General features: G+C 37.2%; 1 protein-coding gene across 5 annotated transcripts in view; it reads right to left on the bottom strand.

The window, feature by feature from the left end:
* Positions 1-13,578, bottom strand: part of shep (RNA binding motif single stranded interacting protein alan shepard) — a 154,735-nt gene that overhangs the window by 127,341 nt on the left and 13,816 nt on the right. For all 5 annotated transcript variants that reach the window (XM_083120482.1, XM_083120477.1, XM_083120480.1 and 2 more), the window contains exon 2: positions 7,782-7,901. In XM_083120482.1, coding sequence (XP_082976608.1) covers positions 7,782-7,901 — 120 coding nt within the window. The remainder of the gene's footprint in view (positions 1-7,781; positions 7,902-13,578) is intronic.

The raw sequence follows: 13,578 nt of genomic DNA, 5'->3' as shown, positions 1-13,578 counted from the left end.
GCCACATCCGGAGTTCCCCAAAGATCTAACCTTGGACTCCTTATTCTTTCTCATGAATATAAATAATGATCTTTATGAACATACGATTCAATCAGGTAATCTACTATTTGTGGACGACTTAAAAATATACAAAAGAATATGCCATTACAGTGATGAGTTACAAGCGGACATTAATAACCTATGTGGAATGGCATGAAAACAAGAAACTAATCTTAAATAGCCAAACATGTTACCAAATGTCATATACTAGAAACACTAATGATGTTCTATAATGCTTACATCACATCCAAAATTGAATACTTATGTATAATATGGTACCCTCTAATCAACCAAGAAAGACATAAATAAAATGCAACAGATTCAAACTAATTCTTGAGGCACATAAAATACAAATTAGATGGCAACTACCCCACAATGGAATCCAATGGAGAAGCCTTCTGAAATATTTTAACTACGGCTGAGCTGATACCTCATTGAATCAATATCAATGCTGATACTCTCACCAATCCCCAATACCAATACTGATGCTTAAAAATTGAAATAATAAAAAGTTGTTCAAAAATAGATTAACATTAGTCTTTAAGTGTTTCACTCTAATTATATGCATCAATTTACCAGAATTTTTGCTTTACATCAGAATATTCAATTACATGATACATTATTACAAAAATTAAGTTTTTTCACACAAAACTGGTGCAAAATAAGAAGAAACACCAATTTTTGCATGACTTCCAGGATAATTCGACTCCTCAAAAGTGTCTCACGATATTTTTGCAGAGTCCGTGAAAGAACAAAATGCCGGATATTGGTAAAAACTTCCAACCAACTGTTTCCAATGCCATCAACAGACAAATCATGCACCATCACATTTTCATTCATAAAATCCTAAATAATCACATCAAACCTCCATTCATGGACATAGCTTGATTTCTACGTCCCCCCAAAATAGTTAACACCAACAGGCAATATTGCCAATTTTTATCATGTGGAAAGCATGTAAAAAGTGAAAATGTAAACTTCATTTCTCCAACTTCAGCACTGAAGAGGTAAAGTTGTTTCCCATGCATATAGCACTGTGCCATGAATGCACAATTAGGGGATGTGGGGGTAAGGCCCCACATTTTCTCAACTTCGGTCATTTTGGAGATGATGTGATCAGCACAACAGTTCTGTTGCCTTTACCCCACCAGGGTTACCCCCAGGTACCCACTGATTCGAGACACTGATAAGAACAATACTAAAACACATAAAATACAATAGAACTTGAGAGCTTGCATATTTGTTTAAATGAGTGTTTCCATCATCTATAATCTATCCAGGGAACATCTGGAGCAAGCGAACGAAAGAAAGTCTCTGCGCAAGTAGTGACTCACGAGGGCTTGACCAATGAACACGTGTGAGCGAACGGGATAGCATGTATTCGTGGCACAAGCCAGAAAAAAATGTTATATCATCACAAGACCGCGAAGTCAACTTCCGGCTCGTGATACTTGGAAAGCAACTGAAGCCAACTGAAAAGAGGGAAGTGGCAAATGAATGATTGAAAACATTTTTTTTTTCCACAGAGGAATAACGTGTGACCTTCCGGTGGTATTTGTTACCAGAAGAAAACATCAGAAGTGGTTGTTGTATGCAAGGAGTTTCAGTAACACAATAAATATTCGGGCAATTTCTCCTGAAGTTTGCACCTTGACCTGTCCGGTTCCAAACTTTCAATGTTCCTTCTCTCTAATTACGTTCATTTGAAAGCAATACGCTTCATGGTATAGTGTGTCTATGTGGTATAGTGTGTCTATGTTGTGAACACGTTGCTCACAGACTGTAAGTTAATGTTGTGTGTGTACATTAATGAAGACGATTGAAGACGTGCTTTTGTGCAAAGTTAGTGTTTCCACCCCTTAATGATCATCGAGCTCTAGCTTCTGTCAACATAGTAGATTCTGATATGTGGCGATGAATATTATAATTCAATGGCACATATATTATATTTTTAAACTAACTATTTGACAAAGAAGAGCAATTTTTCAGGAATCTATGAAGACATTTATCCAGCCTGTACTGATTTTGCGAGCTTCATTATCCCACTTTTGTGTTCAAATTACAAGCTAGAAAAGCAGTTTGCATATGTAAGAGAAAGAAATGAATGTGATCCTCAAGTCACTTCATTCGGGCCGTTACAGAAAGAGAGAGAGATGTTCTTATTGCTATGCAAAATAATCTAAAAGTTTTTTTATGAAAAATGCAATATGCTGCACACAAGTTAAGCTACCTAGATATATTGATGAAAAGGAAGATAGGACAAGAAATTGAAACCGCTTGGCATCAGAAGTGTGCAGCAGGTGTATTCTGCCACAAAAGAAGTGATGTAAGTGAGGTGACAAAAATAAATTTTATAAAGAATATGGAGGACAGAATGAAGAAAATATGCACGAAAGAATGTGAAAAAGAAGGCAAAATAAATAGCCTATGGAAACAGCTGGAAAAGAATGGCTATGAGAAGGAGGATAGACTGGACATGAACAGAAGAAGGAAGAAAAGTGGCAGGGGAGAATTGGAAGAGAAAGAAAAAGAGAGGAGGTTTGGAATAAGGAGTATGGGAAAGACCACAGAAAAGATATGCAAAGTGCTTAGGAAAGCGGGCATTAAAACTTACAGGAAGGGAGGGAGGGAGAAGCATCTTAAGAATAGCAAAGAATGCAAACAAGAAAAAGGAAAACAGAGAAGAGGAAGAGGAAGGGATTATATACGAAGTGAAATGTAAAGAATGTCGGTGTGTGTACATAGGAGAAACGAAAAACAGGCTGAAAGACAGGTTGAAACAACATAGGGATGATGTACGACTTAAGAGAGAGAGAGAAATTCGATATTTGAACACACGAGAGAAACAGGACGTGACATAGAGTGGAATGAAGCTAAGCAGATAGGAAAGGAGAAGAGAATACTAATGAGAAAATGGAAGGAGGCCAAGGAAATAGAGAAGAAAGGTGAAGAAGACACAATGAACTGGAATGGGGGACAAGTTAAACAAAGAATGAAAGAAGGTGTTAGAAAGAGTGGAAAGGACAAGAGAGAAAGAGGAGAGAAGGAAGAAGAATGAAAGAAAAAGAGCATGAGATAAAAGAGTCCAACCACATTCTAGATGGAAGTAAATATGTTTAGCCTTTTAGGTGAAACTACAGTTTGAAAGCCACCTGCTAGAATGTTCCAGAACAACTTTCTAATAGTCTGGAGGGGAGTAATGTTTGTGTGTGTATATATCGTCCTGTTTTTGTACCTTGTTACATTTGTACTTGGTGCAGAGTCTGAAGAAGACCTTGCTAGAAGGTTGAAACATTACGTTTAGTTTATGTTTTATAATAAAATAAATTACTAATAAATTGCTGCCTTGGTCAGCATATTGCATTTTTCATATCATGGAAACAAGGCTTAATGGTGTTACAGTTACTTTTAGTGAAAAAAAAAATTAAATATAAACCACTAAAAATAACTGTGTTAGATTATTTTGCATGTACAAAAAGTGGTTATGTGAACCTTCAAGAAGAACTTATTGCTTTGGATTGTTTATTTTCTCCCTTCCGCATCTTGAATATCAATTTGATTTATTTCTTGTTAGTGTCGCTTTTCTTCCACTTTTAGTTAATCGCAACGAATATAATAAATGACAATATGGGAAAATTGATGAAGGGACACTTGCAAACAACACCCATGCTCAGATCGAAATTCGAACCCGGGTACTCTTGGTGAATGTCAACTTTGCTGTTACGTTACGTTAAGCTAGAGAAAGAGGTAATAGAACTACCATCCACTTCCCTCTGCTTTCAAATGAATATGAGGTTTTCTCCAAGTGAAGGGATTGAGGCAGGGTTTTTTTTAGATTAGTTATGGGATACTGAGTATCTCGAACAATTTTCCAGAATTTGTTTCCTGCCATTCTCTTGTAAAATTGGACACTGTATTGCATTAATAATTACAATGCAAGGCTTTCCTGTAAACGTTTCTTTTCACTCGGCAAAGTCAGAAAATTCCTTGCATCGGTTAAAAACTTCTAGTGGTAAGCAACACTGCAGAATGCTGTTTTCCCGAACCTTTACTTCGGCTGCACTGCCACACTCGATCGGCTCTGAAGCAGATCTTTAACTCAAATGAATGTGCCAGTTTCTGTGAACAGAAGTGTACATTGTATGACAAAGTAATGTGTTAGTAAGTCATAATTTTCAAATTAGAAGACTAGTAAAGTGGTGCTTTACTTGTCTTTGCAAATAAACACATAATTGATTTCAAATAACTTAACCAAGTTCAATAACACTTCAAGCAGTTAAAGCAAGACAACTACCACTTTTGGTACAAAATTTAGGCACAATCACTACTTCCTGTGAAGTTGTGTTCTACATACTTCAAATATTAATTCAAAGTCAATTCCAAAGTTATAATGCTTTTCTCATCCTGATATATAGCTTACAAAAATTATACAGCATATGACATTCAGCCCATAAAAACTGTATTACAGACATCCCATGAAAAGTAGTCCTACTCCATTTTAATATCAAAATGAATCTATGTGGCAATTATTATTGTTTTTACATGTTGGTGAATGCATATAATTTGCAAATATATATCACCAAAAAAAAATATTAGCATCTGTAGCCTACATGCTTCACAGTTTTAAAGCATCACACACCTAACACATTTTCATTAATGCTTTTCATGCATTCAGGCTATGTCAGGGGTTCCCAAACTTTTTTGTGTCATGGTACTCTTAGTTGGTTGGTAGATTTGGTGTTTTAAGTCCCACTTTATGCACAGTAAGGCTAATTGGGACTGGACGTAGTTTAAAATGGAATCCGAATCACTATGTGCCTCCACTGGGTATCGAACCTGGGACCCCTTGATTACAAGGTGATTACGCTACCAGTGCACCATCGGGGAGGCCCCAGTACCCTTAGTGTTTCAAGATTTTTCCACGGTGCCCAAGTCGGAATTTAGGCCTAACTAACACTTGGCAATGCTCAGTTAGTATGGTTAGATTGCTTGCCTTAAGTTAAAAAAAAATAAACGCACATTAGAAATTCAGAAAAATCTTTATGTGTGAAAAGTACTAAATAAGTATATACTTGGAACAGGTGTCATTTCAGTGAAAATATTGAACCATTTCGAGGTGCCACGGTGCATACTTTGGGATCCACTCTGCTATGTCACCATACACCAGGTTTTTTTTTCGTTTGTTAGCAGACACCCCAAAGAACTTCATAAGTCTATGAAATCAGTTCATTATAAATATTTTAATACAATCTCTTGTCTAGAACCTTATATTTTATGTGTGAATGCCGCACATATAATATGCACGAAATTGTGATCTCATGATTGTATTCTCTTATGATGTAGACTGAAAAACTGAGAACAATGCTCCCCACCAAGCCTCTTCCACTCTATGTCTATGACTGAGATGTAATGTCCTGGGCAGAATTCACAAATCTCCAGTTCATCGTTAGGGCACCTCACTACCATGCGAGAGACCCGGGTTCAATCCCCAGTGGGGGAGAACCTGGATTTTTTCCACCTGTTCAAGCGGCTCCAGCGCACACCCAGCATCGTATAAAGTGGGTACCTGGAGGAAGCTCTTGGGGGTAAAGGCAGCCAGGGGTGTGGTGCTGATCACATCACCCCCATCTTCGGCCGTGATCAAGAAACTGTGGGGTCCTAACTCCACACCCTTTATATGCCTTCATGGCATTGTGCAAAGCACAGGGGAGCACTTTACTTTTATTTACGAGTTGAGGTAGCATAGCTCTGCCAGGACAGGTCCCACACCAGAAATAAGTGTGGCTTAATTTTACCACTGTACTATGCAGACTACAAAAACGTTTTTAGCTGTTAGTAATTTCATTTTCACGACTCCCACATAGTGGTTAGAGCTCTTGATATTGCCACAATCAGTCGCTGGTTCAATCCTGAGTGAGAATCCCAAAATAAAGGGTGTTCATCCTGCAATGTGAGCACAAATGGTGAGCTACTAGTAAAGAAGGAGTCCAGTCTAGAATGTTACATAAGGGCAACCAGTGGTGGGAATTGGTGTACCAACCATGCATCACGCAAAGTACTGCATGCCATACAGTTCCACTGTAGCTGTATTTAATGTTTTATAATGGCCCATTATGATGCTAACTCCAATGGGGTAAAATCTCAGTGCAGTCCCTCAGCACCGCTCCAAAAACATACATTCAGTATCTATTCATCATACTGTTCAAAATCAGTCTCATGTCCTCGGCAATGAGGCAAAGGAGGCACCAAACAAGAAAGAGATGCAATATAATAAATCGTGTTAGGCTTGATTCACATCTACGCTCAAGCAACACTCAGGTCACGTTCCACTCAAGGTCAGGGGGTATCCATCCACACTAGCGGTCAAGCTTTGCTCCAGTCAAGGTACTACCATCGTCAGTCTGGTGTTGGTTTCTACACAATGTACACAGATTTTTCTCTATAAAAAGCCTGCCGATTGTGCTAACTACAATGTTTAAGAGATTTTCAATGACGGACTTGGCTGTTGCAGCACTGGCGTTAATTAGAAGAAAATGACAAAGAAAAAGAATTGTGAAAGTGGGGATTCATTGACTTGGTTGATTTACTTTGCTTTTATGCAAGTTTTGACTAATCTTGAGGATGAGAATAAGTGGTAATATGATTAAATTGATGAAGGAACATCACATCCATGCCCAGGTCGGCATTCGAACCTGGTGTCGTAGCACGCTGTGCTAACCACTCGGACAGGAGGTCGGCTATTATAAATATAATGTTGTTTATTGATGTTATACTTTTAGTTTGAAAGCGGCGAACGTTTACTTCGAACTACAATGTGCAAAACTGTAAATGTCAACAATGGTAACACTACTTCATCGGTCTAGGTTTGACATGAAAAATTTTTGGCTCATTGTTTCATATCGACATTGTTTACCATTGCTTTATTAGAAAGTTTCCGACACAAGACGTGACAAATACACATCATGTGAAAAGTTGCTTTTGACTTAAAAGAAAATATACGTGAAATAATTTTGTATCAGCTGCTGATCTTTATAGAGGCTGCCACCTGTACAGGAAAGTATGTATATCAGCCATCTCTTTCAGTGCTTGCCTGATGCATACAATAATAACGGTCTTAGAATACTTCAGTACCTAACATTCGACGCTCGATATGACGACATAACATAATGTGACACACTAAGGGTTAGTGTTTTCAGTTAAACGAAGGGGGTGCGGAAGAAAATTAAGCACCCCTCGTGCCCCCCTAATTATAAGAATAGTTTCCTACTAAAATAATTTAATTGTTTTTTTCTGGATGCTGTAATAATTAATAATTGTATTCAATATACTACATAGTAATGCATTGTAAATTACCCAGTAGAACAAACTGGTAAATAATACCAAATAAGTACTTCAAACTTTTTGTCTTAATACATGCAATTGGTTACATGACTCAAAATGGATGGATTGTCTTCTTAATTAGTACCAGTTACTACAATTGGTACTTTGATAATATGGTACATAGTTGCCAATTAGGTTTGAGGTAGCAAAAGAAACTAAAAATGCCTGCTGCATTGATGAAAATTGATACGGTAAGTTAGTCTGCTGTGCAAGAGAAATCTGCTAAATTCTACAGCTGTTGGAATAAACAAATGCTATTTCACAGATACTCTCTCACATATCATGCACACATCCACACCACTGATCTAGATATACATACTGTTTAGAATATTTATCTTTAGAATAAAAATTACAATACTTACATTAGCATAGCCCTGACCCATTGGCCGGTTAGCCCTGGTACCTCGGTAATAATTATTATTGTACATTAACCCAGCAGGTGGAGGGGTTGGGCGGGGTGGTTGACTGGCTGGCTGCATGCTCTGCAAAAATAAACAAACTTCATAGTAATGAAATATTTATGCACAACAATGTAAAAAAAATATACATATAGATTAAAAAAACGATAAGCATCTTTAAAAACCTTTTTTATGTACAGAAAAGCTACTTGAAGTGTCACAACTTTGTTTCCATACAAATTTCATTGTAATGAAATCCAATTGAGTTGATGTTTTAAGTCCACTTTATGCACAGTAAGGCTAATTGGGACTGGACCTAAAGTTTAAAGTTGGATCCGAACCACTATGTGCCTCCACTGGGTATCGAACCCGGACCCCTTGATTACAAGGTGACTATGGTAATGAAATAAAAACCTGCGATCTTTGATATAGTAACATGCAATACACATGGAAAAAAAATTTCAATCTCACACTTGCACAGATGAAGATTGTAATATTCAACAAATATAATATATACTTCATCATCTAAGTTTACATGAAAAGTATTTGCTATATGGTTACTTTGAGTATAATGGTATGTATCCCCTTTTGAACTAGTTTTAAAAACAATAACAAAATTGCAAATAAAATGGTTATATTTAATGGCAATTATAAAGGTAACGAATAAAGTTCTATCAAATGGCAATTATAAAGATAACCAAGGAAGTTCTATAAATTGTCATGATGTCAAAAGTTTCATGTTCTGCACACTGCAAGTTCCAAGGTTAGACAAATAAGATAATAGTCAGTTTTTGGTGACAGCAGCAGGAACGAAAATATGGCAGCCAATGAAGTGGTGAATTAACAGACAGTGCAACAGAAGCTTAAAAGATACAAGGAAGGCGATGAATTCCTCGAAGATGTACCAATTGCAGGAAGACCCAACAGTTGTAGACGACAGAAACCATTCAACAAAGACCTCCATCATCTTGAAAAACCATGTAAGTTGCAGCTCAGAAGGCAAAACAAGCAGATGCCTGTGTTTTCTTGTGGTCACATCTGGAGAAGGATACCTATCTGGATAGTGCTGGGTTCTTTATGATACTCCATGGCACAATCTTCTTTGGTAGTATCACATGAACACATTCCACAGTCACCACCACCACTGCCCTGAAAGGAGGTTATGCTCTGTGTTTGGTAGACTGCTCACGGTATTGTGCATCAAAAACTGCTGCCACCTGGCCAGGCAATAAATGCAACTGTTTACACTCAGCAGCTGGATCGTGTTCACGAGAAACTGAAAAACATGACACCAGCATTTGTGAATTCCAAAGCTGTCCTTTCTCTACTTAGTGAATAATGAAAGGCCACATGTGGCTAAGGTTACGCATGCAACCATTCTGTGCCTTAGTTGGCAAACACTGATGCATCCACCTTATTTCCCAGACATTGCCCCATCCAATTACCATTTGTTGTCTTCACTGGACAACCACCTTAGAGGATAACAGTTCCGAAACCTAGATAAGGTGCAAACCAGACTTTATGACTTCTTTGGTTTATGTTCTGCATAGTTCTGCCATGGTGGGATCCATGGTCACACCAATGAGTGTGATGGTCATTTTCGACAGTTGATGTTTCACTGTTCCTCTCATGATCACTTACGCGAGGCTGCTATACATCACTATTATGTAACTAGTGTTACCGCAGGTAACAGCAAAATGTAAAGAAATTAAAAAGTTTTTCTCAATAAGATAACAACATTGTTAAATACGTTAACCGACAGTGTTGCAGTTGAGTGTATATTGCAGAGGACATTTTTTCTGCAGTCGACAAAAGCAAAGAGGCAGGTCGTTCCACTACCCTCAAGAGGTAACAAGAGGAAAGGGCGCTAATGCAAGGTAAGAGCGGGGAAAGACTTAGAGGCAAGTGTGATAGGGGCCAAGTTACAGCTGCGGCCTACCGGATCAGCAAGTGTTGTCACATTGGATTTCAAGAAAAGAGCTAAATCCCACCTAAAACTGGGATTTCTATTTCTCTGAAGCAACAAGAGCTAGACTGCAAAGCCAAAGCTGAATTTAACTACAACTGAGCAATTTACGTAATAGACGAAAAGATAAGTACTTGATACGATTCGTGATTTGGTCAAACCTTGCTCCATTCACCATGGGGATAGGCGTGGAATCCTACAGAGCCCGCATAGGACTTTTCAACTCTTCTAAATGGAAGAAAATCACAGGAAACGGGGCTGGTAACGGGCAATGGCTTGCCCAATGTGTTTTGGAGTTCTCTGCATGCTGCTCATCATCGGAGGAATAGAGCAAAACCCGGGTCCAGACTCTGAGAAGATGACTACCGAGAATCTGTATAGGTTGCTGAAGGAAGGTCAGGAACAGTTATCGTCCCAAGTGAACGAGATAAATAAGAACGTGCTGTGTTTCCGGGAAGAACTGTCGTCTCTCAAGAAAGACGTGAAGGCCATTAAGCAAGAAATGGACTTCTTAAAAGAAGAGAACGCCAGGTTAAATGATCAAGTATCCTACCTTGAGTCCCAATCTAAAAGGAACAACCTCGTTTTTTACAACGTCCAGGAGGAAGAATGGGAAACATGGGAGAGGACTGAGGAAATACTATGCCAAGTGATAGAAAAGAATACAGGCATCGCGCTAGGAGGAAATTCGTTTGAGAGGGTCCATCGCTTTGGCTCAAGAAGAGGCTGCCGTCCGATTGTAGCCAAGTTTCTCTCGTTCAAAGACAGGACGAAAATACTGATGAAATCTAAAAGTTTCAAACAGTGCGGTGTAGCGGTTTCGGAGCATTATTCTGATCGTGTGCGTCAGATTAGAAACGAGCTAAAACCTCATCTCGAAGAAGCCAGGAAGTGCGGTGACAGTGCGTTCCTTCGTTACGATCATCTCGTTGTTAACGGTGTGCGTTATTCCTTGCAACAGTGCGAAGAATATGCAAGATCGCGTTCCGTTGAAAGAAATATGGCAACGCAGGAAATTCCTGGAAATGCATCTGTGAATGAGAATATAAGTGTCGAACGTGAATCACGAGTGTCTGCTGATATCCCCACCCCAACACCACGTCACCCCCGGCTATCGAACTGCGAGGATTCCAGGATGCAGCTGAGGAACCGAAACAAGTGAGTCCTGTGGAGTGGGAGATCGGGTCAAAGGGGAGGTAAAAATCCGTCGAACAGTGACCTAGCATTAGAAACTATCACCATATTTCATAGCAACGTTCAAGGTTTGATATCAAAAGCGTCAGAGATAGATATATTTTTCGAGGAACAAAAAGAAAACAACAATGAAATTACTATTTTTTGTTGCACTGAACACTGGTTAGCGAAAGATGAAACAAAGTTTAATTATATTGATAATTTATGTATTGCATCTAGTTACAGTAGGCAAAATATAATAAGAGGCGGGTCTTTAATTTTCACTCAGAATGAACTTAAAAGTAACGTAGTTGAAATAAAACAAGCTGTTGAGTTCTCTGTAGAACAAGACTTCGAATGCACAGCAATTGAAATAGCTATTTACAACTTATGCATAATATCAATATATAGAACGCCTAGTGGAAACATGGATGTCTTCTTAAATAAGTTAACATTATTACTAAATCTCGTAACAAAAAGCTCCAAAAAGAATATTGTTGTTTGTGGAGATTTTAACATTGATGTAGCTAAAGACACTGCAGAAAAAAATAGTTTTCTGGATGTAATGAACTCTTTTGGTCTGTTTCATACAATTACAACTCCAACTAGAATCACCAAAAAAAACAAAAAGTACAATAGACAATATTTTTACCAATATAAACGTTAATAAATATTCAGTAGAAACTTGCATAGGTTTTTCTGACCATGATTCTCAGCTTATTAAGGTAAACGTAATAGAAGACAAGCGAAATCATAAACCACGTGCAAAATTCAGATTTGTCAGACCCACAAACAATGATGAGAACATTTCAAAATTCAGAAAAGCACTTAAATCAGAAACATGGGATTTTATAAACAATATGGCTGTACACGTAAACGAGAAATTCGAAAAATTTCTTGATACTGTAAGATACCATTTTAATAAATGTTTTCCCATAAAAAAAGCACGAGTTCACAACAAAAACAATTGCCTATGGATAACCAAGGAAATTAAAAATCTTAGCAAATTAAAGCGATCATTGCATAAACAGAGTAAATATGCAAACAGCCCTACCCTTAAAGATCATTACAAACAGTTCAACAAAAATTACAAGAAAACATTAAAACATTGCAAACAATTATATGTTGATAAAAAGTTGAATAATTCAGAAAACAAAACTGCAGAACTATGGAAAATAGTTAATCATATTACAGGTAAAAAAACGAACACGAATCAAGATATCATATTAGAAACAGGTAATGTAATAGAGACAGATCCGCAAAAAATAGCTAATACTTTTAATAATTATTTTGTTAATGTAGCACTTAACCTGCAACGTAACATCAGCGTAACGGACACATACAAAGAAAAGTTAAATAACGTCAAAAGATCTTTCACGCATTCTTTTTATATGACCCTTACTACAGACGAAGAAATTTCCAACATAATTCGAAATATGAAAAACAAAAAGTCAACAGGGCTAGATTCAATGCCGATTAACGTGATCAAAGAGGTTTGCACGTACATTAAGGAGCCCTTGGCTAAATTAATTAACGAGTGTATGTTCAAAGAGGTTTGCACGTACATTAAGGAGCCCTTGGCTAAATTAATTAACGAGTGTATGGAAAATGGCAGCTTCCCAGATTGTCTAAAAATATCAAAAGTAATACCCTTGTATAAGGAAGGAAATAAAACAAAAATTGAAAACTACAGACCAATTTCCTTATTGTCAATTTTTTCAAAAATTTTCGAAAAATTAATCTATAATAGGATAATAAAGTATGCAGAAGATAAAAAGATACTCATAAAGCAACGAAATGGGTTTGTGAAATCGAAAACAACAAAAAATGCCATTTTTGATGTAATTGATAATATTCTTTCCGCCATAAACAAAACGTATTCTGTTGTTGCAATTTTTTTGTGATTTATCAAAAGCGTTTGACTGTGTGAATCATCACTTGCTACTAGAGAAATTAAAATACTACGGAATCCGCGGTGTATCAAACAAATTAATAGAATCCTATTTATCGAATAGAAAACAGAGCGTTGCAATAAATAGCATATCCAATAATGGGACGCAAACAACATATTACTCCGAATTGAAAGATGTGGTTATTGGAATCCCCCAAGGATCGATACTAGGACCCCTGTTGTTTTTATTGTTCATAAATGACCTTCCAGCAAATGTTGATACCGCCCAAATTACTCTTTTCGCTGATGATACTACGGCTTTGGTAGATTCTGTTAACGATGTAACATTAATTCAAAAAACGGAAGAAGCTCTTACTGAACTACAAAGCTGGTTTTCAGCAAACAAACTTTCTATGAACAACGAAAAAACTAATATAATAAAATTTGGTGTATCTAGAGCCAAAAACTCTTCTATTAAGCAATATAATTTTACAGTAGGGCATGCCGTTATAACAGCTACTAACAATACAAAATTTCTTGGAATATTTATAGACGAGTGTCTAAACTGGAAAGTTCACATAGATCATTTATGCAAGAGGCTAAACACCGTATGTTACCAATTAAGAACCTTAAAAAATAGTTTCAATACAGTATGTTTGCTAAATATCTATTTCTCAAACTTCGAAAGTATATTGAGGTACAGTATCCAATTTTGGGGAAACTCGGCTCAA

Source organism: Lepisma saccharinum, chromosome 4 (genome assembly GCF_977018435.1).
Source record: "Lepisma saccharinum chromosome 4, izLepSacc3.1, whole genome shotgun sequence".
Lineage (NCBI taxonomy): Eukaryota > Metazoa > Arthropoda > Insecta > Zygentoma > Lepismatidae > Lepisma > Lepisma saccharinum.
This window is presented reverse-complemented; position numbering and strand designations above follow the sequence as displayed.